The sequence below is a fragment of the Eimeria tenella genome, genomic scaffold, assembly GCF_000499545.2.
Source record: "Eimeria tenella Houghton genomic scaffold, Eth_scaff33, whole genome shotgun sequence".
Classification (NCBI taxonomy): domain Eukaryota; phylum Apicomplexa; class Conoidasida; order Eucoccidiorida; family Eimeriidae; genus Eimeria; species Eimeria tenella.
Window position 1 is genome coordinate 1 of NW_013543122.1, and position 5,175 is coordinate 5,175.

The 5,175-nt window shown below is 56.1% G+C and overlaps 2 protein-coding genes across 2 annotated transcripts in view; one reads left to right on the forward strand and one right to left on the reverse strand.

The window, feature by feature from the left end:
- Positions 1-173: 173 nt before the first annotated feature.
- ETH_00005605 (uncharacterized protein) lies at positions 174-759 on the reverse strand (the record flags this gene model as incomplete). Its single annotated transcript, XM_013376257.1, has 2 exons — positions 174-517; positions 663-759. 2 exons carry the CDS (start codon positions 757-759, stop codon positions 174-176), a joined length of 441 nt encoding a protein of 146 aa, XP_013231711.1.
- A 1,206-nt stretch (positions 760-1,965) lies between these two features.
- Positions 1,966-5,175, forward strand: part of ETH_00005610 (Tubulin-tyrsoine ligase-like protein, related) — a gene marked incomplete at both ends in the record, with an annotated part of 4,450 nt that continues 1,240 nt past the window's right edge. Inside the window, 6 exons of the mRNA XM_013376258.1 lie at positions 1,966-2,452; positions 2,921-3,132; positions 3,286-3,786; positions 4,552-4,703; positions 4,896-4,969; positions 5,084-5,144. Coding sequence (XP_013231712.1) covers positions 1,966-2,452; positions 2,921-3,132; positions 3,286-3,786; positions 4,552-4,703; positions 4,896-4,969; positions 5,084-5,144 — 1,487 coding nt within the window. The remainder of the gene's footprint in view (positions 2,453-2,920; positions 3,133-3,285; positions 3,787-4,551; positions 4,704-4,895; positions 4,970-5,083; positions 5,145-5,175) is intronic.

Below are 5,175 nucleotides of genomic sequence, written 5' to 3' on the forward strand. Positions count from 1 at the left end.
AGCAGCAGCAGCAGCAGCAGCAGCAGACCCAGCAGCGGTTTTGCTGCTGCTCTCTGCTATCTTGCCACCGCGCCTTGAAGCAGCAGCAGTAGCACTCCCATTTGCTGCAGCAGCAGCAGCGGCTGCTGCTGCTGTTGCTCGCTGCAGGCCTGGAGAGCTCTTAGCTGCTGCTGCTACGGGGCCTTGTCTCTCAGCAGCAGCAGCAGCTGCTGCTGCTGCGTTGCGAGTGGTCGCTGGCCGTCGAGCAGCAGCAGTTGTTGCTGCTGTTGCTGCTGTTGCTGCTGTTGCAGCAGCAGCAGCAGCAGCTGCTGCTGCTGCGCGAGTAGTTGGGTGCGCTGCAGTTGGAGAAACCCGCGGCGGTGCAGCAGCAGCGTTTGCTGCTGCTGCTGCAGCTGCTGCTGCTGCTGCTGATCGGGTGGTTGCTGCTGTTGTGGGCCGCGCAGCAGCAGCGGCAACTTGCCCGCTGCTGCTGCTGCTGCTGCGGTTCGAATTCCCAGCAGCAGGGGCTGAGGGGTCGCTTATTGCTGCTGCTGCGTTAGTTGATGCTGCCGCAGTAGCTGCTGCTGCTGCTGCTGCTCTTTGCTTCGTTGGCCGAAGCGCTGGGGCCTCAGAAGCAGCAAGCTCTTGCTGCTGCGGGCTCGCTGCTGCTGCTGCTGCCCCACCTGCTGCTCCTCCCGCTGCTGCTGCTCCTCCTGTTGCACCTCCTGCTGCTGCTGCTGCTTCCCTCAAGGGGCGCTGCCGCAGTCCAGGCCTTGACATTGGGGCGAATAGCAACTGCTGCTGCTGCTGTTGCTGCTGCTGCGTCTAAGGCCACTGTTGCTGCTGCTGCTGCTGCTGCTGCTGCTGCTGTGGCTGCGGCAGCGACATCGCCTGGCCCTCCCCTCATAAGCTGCCAAAAAGTTTTGATGCTTCCTTGCTGCTGCTGCTGCTGCTGTTGCTGCTGCGCATATACCGCAGACAAGCAGCTGCTGCTGCTGCTGCTGCTGCTGGAAGCGGTTCCCGTCGATGCTGCTGGTACTACTTCTGCTGCTGCGACGTGGCTGCTGCTGCCTCTCCTTAGATACTGCTGCTGCTGCTGCGGCGGCCGCAGAGCTGCTGCTGGATCCACTGATCGACGCCCCCGATGCTAGGGTTTAGGGTTTAGGGTTTAGGGTTTATGGTCTAGGGTTTGCGTGCGCGGCGTCTGAGCAACTACGTGCTCAGGATCCACGGGGACCGGCAAGTTTTCTATTTTCTACTGCTGATTTTCACTGCAGTTGCGGCTGCTGCTGCTGCTGCTGCTACTGCAGCTCCTGCTGCTGCTGCACCTCTGCCACACAGACTGCTGTGCATCTGCGCAGCGGCAGCAGCGGCAGCAAAGCTCTTAACTGTACAAGTGGCTGCTGCTACTGTTAAAAAAATAATTCAAACTTAACTTTAGGCTATGTAGCGGGACGGGCTGCTGCTGCAGGGGCTGCTGCAGCAGCAGCTGCTGCTGCAGCAGCAGTACGCGACTTTTGCTGCTGCGGGATCTGCAGCGGGCTGCTGCGCTGTCTGCTTTATTTAATTTTTCAAGTTTAAATACTTTCGTCTAAGCTTTCTTGTCTTTCTTGCTGCTGGCTCTTTTGCAGCAGCTGCTGCCTGGCTACACGCTGCCGCAGCCGCAGCAGCAGCAGCAGCAGCGGGGCCCCCAGCGGCGGAGGCCGTGTTGATTTTTGTGCTGCTGCTGTGGGAAACTACTGCGGTGTACCTGCAGCAGCAGCAGCAGCAACAACATGGTCTTCAGCTGCAGCAGCAACTGCAACTGCAGCAGCAGCAGCCGCAGCAGCAGCAGCCGCAGCAGCAGCAGCCGCCGCAGCAGCAGCGACCCGCGTATCCGCAGAACACCCGGAAACATTCTCTGCAGCAGCGGGAGCGTTCGCCCCTGCCTCCGCAGCTGTTGCTGCTGCTGCCTTCTCCGCAGCAGCAACAGCAGCAGCAGCAACAATGGGCCGCCCAGCAGCAGCAGCAGCAGCAGCTGCAGCAGCAGCAGCAGCTGTTGTTCCCCCCCAAGATGTGTTTCTAGATGAGCGCGGAGAGTCTCGCTCAGTTAGGTGTAGAGCTTCGGCTTTATTTCTGCAGGGTTCAGCAGCAGCAGCAGCAGCAGCAGGAGGCAGCGGCATTGCCTGCAGCAGCAGCAAGTCTGCAGCAGCAGCAGCAGCAGCAGCAGCGCTGGCTTCGTCGCCGCTGCAGCTGGCAGGCCTGCTCGAGAACTGGACCGGGGCGCTGGGCGAGTGGCTGTACACGAACTGCTACAGCAGCAGCAGCAGCAGCAGCAAGCAGCAGCAGCAGCAGCGACGGCTGCAGCCCCGCAGCAGCTGCCGCGGCCGCACCATTACTGTAGACTTGAGTTTTGCTGCTCAAGAAAAAAGCCTTTTAAAAGATTGTGTGCAGGCTTTAGGGTGGAGAGCAGCAGACAGCTTCTTCTCCTCAGGTGCTGCTGCTGCTGCTGCTGCTGCTGCTGCTGCTGCTGCTGCTGTGGCTGCTGCGGCAGTGGCTCTGGTGTGTGTGCTGCTGCTGCAGCTGTGTGTTTGGCGCTGCTGCTGCTGTTGCTCCCGCTGCTGCTGTTCCCGCTGCTGCTGCTGCTGTTCCCGCTGCTGCTGCTGCTGTTCCCGCTGCTGCTGGTGCTATTCCCGCTGCTGCTGCTGCTGTTCCCGCTGCTGCTGCCGCTGTTTTCGCTGCTGTTGCTGCGAGTGGCTGCGGCGTCGCTGCTGTGGCCGCTTCCGGGATTGCTGCTGCTGCCGTTCCTGCTGCTGCTGCTGCTCCCTTGCTGCTGCTGCTGCTGCTGCTGCTGCCCCTCGTCGATCACTGAATAACTTGAATCTTAATTAATTAATTAATTAAGATTCTATTTATTTATTTGTTTATTTATTTATTTATTTGTTTATTTATTTATTTTCAGGAGACCTGGTGTGGATTGGCTGCAGCCCTTCGGACGAAGAGTTTGCTGCTCTTGCTGCTGCTGCTCCTCCCTCGAGGGTTTTCAGCAAATTCCCTTTTGCTGCTGAGCTGGCAGCAAAGCACTGGCTCTGCTTCTTGATTGGAGCCATGCAGGCAAGCAGCAGCAGCAGCAGCAGCAGCAGCAGCAGCAGCAGCAGGGATGGCAGGGGGCACGTAGAAGGGGGGGGCAGAAGCAGCAGCAGGAGTGCTGCTGCTGCAGCAACGAAGCAGCACGAATGGCTTCCGCCATCAGCGGCAGGTTATTTGCTTGTTCAGGGTTTAGGGTTTAGGGTTTAGGGTTTAGGGTTTAGGGTTTGTTGAGCGCAGGAACTGGAGCCGGCGTTGTTTTCTTTTTACCCGAAAACTTTGCTGCTGCCGGACAGCAGCAATTTGCTGCTGCAGTCATTTGGGCCTAGGACTTTGTCTCCGCCCTCATCTCAGGCTTTGGCGCTGCAGCAGCACCGCAGCAGCAGCAGCAACAGCAACAGCAGCAGCAGCAGCAGCAGCAGCAGCAGCAGCTACGGGGGAGGGCTGTTTGGGCTGTGGGAAGGCAGCAGCGGGGAGAGCAGCAACGCGCGCGACGGTGCAGCAGCAGCAGCAGCAGCAGCAGCAGCAAAGCTGTGGATCCTGAAGCCGCTGTTTGGGTGCCAGGGCAGCGGCGTGCTGCTGGCAGCAGCAGCAGCAGATGTTCCTGCTGCAGTGCTGCAGGGAGCAGCAGCAGATCTCTACATTGCGCAGCAATATATTCAAAACCCTTTTCTCCTCAACAGCAAAAAGTTCGACTTCAGGGTTTACGTGCTGCTGCTCGGGGTTTACCCGCACCTCCAGGCACGCGCCTGCTGCTGCTGCTGCTGCTGCTGCTGCGGGCGATGATAATACTGCTGCTGCTGCCCCTGCTGCTGCGGGCGATGATGATAACGCTGCTGCTGATATCGGTGCTGCTGCTGCTGCTGCTGCGGGCGATGATGATAATGCTGCTGCTGATGACGGTGCTGCTGCTGCTGCTGCTGCTGCTGCGGGTGATGATGATAATGCTGCTGCTGCTGCTGCTGGCAATGATGCTGCTGCTGGTGATGGTGCTGCTGCTGCTGGCAATTATGCTGCTGCTGCTGCTGGCGATGATGCTGCTGCTGCTGCTGCTGGCGATGATGCTGCTGCTGCTGCTGCTGACGATGATGCTGCTGATGGTGGTGCTTGTGTAGCGGCCGTTGCTTCTGTTGCTTGTGCTGCTGCTGGCCATGCTGCTGCTGCTTCTGCGTGTGTTGCTGCGCTGTTGCTGCTGCTTGTGCTGGTGCTGCTGCTTGCTGCTGCTTGCTCTTGTACTGCTGCTGCTGCTTGTGCTCCTGTTGTTGTCGCTAGTAGTGCTGCTCCTGCTGCTGAGCTGTGGTCTTCTTTGCTGCTGCTGCTGCTGCTGCTGCTGCTGCTGCTCTTCTTGCGTGCAGCAGGTGACAGTTTATTGACAGTTTATTGACATGTGCTTGCTTATCAATTTGTATTAAATTTTAGTTTTTAATTCTTTTTATTTATTTATTTCTTTCTATTAATTATTTTATTTATTTATTTTGTTTCTATTTTATATTTTTGTTTGTACAGGTCTTCCTTTCTAGACGGGGGCTTGTCCGCTTCTGCACTGAAGATTATCCTGCTGCTGCTGCTGCAGACAGCAGCAGCAGCAGCAGCAGCTGGAGTGTAAATGCGCATTTGACAAACTATGCTCTCAATAAAAAGCACCCCGCGTTTAAAAGGTTAGTTTGCTGCTGCTGCTGTTGCTGCTGCTGTCGTTAATGCTGCTGGTGCTGCCGCTGCTGCCGCAGCATTGTGCTGCTCACAGCGGCTGCATTCACTTCTAATTGATTTATTATTTATATTTCTTTATTATTTATTTATTTATTTATTTATTTATTTATTTAGTATTTATTTATTTTACTTTGCTGCAGGAGTTCGAACCCCCACGACAGCGACTCGAGCAAAAGAGTGCTTGAAGACGTTTTGGAGGAGTTGGCGATGCACGGCAAGTTTTATTTTAATTAATTTAATTTAATTTAATTAATTTAATTTAATTTAATTAATTTAATTTAATTCATTTATTATTCTTTTTCCATTTATTCCTTTATCTGCTGCTCAGTTCCGCTTTTGCCGCGCTGTGCGCTTCGTCCGGACTCCCCAGCTGCTCATTTGCTGCTGCTGCTGCTGCTGCTGTTGCTGCTGCTGCTGCTG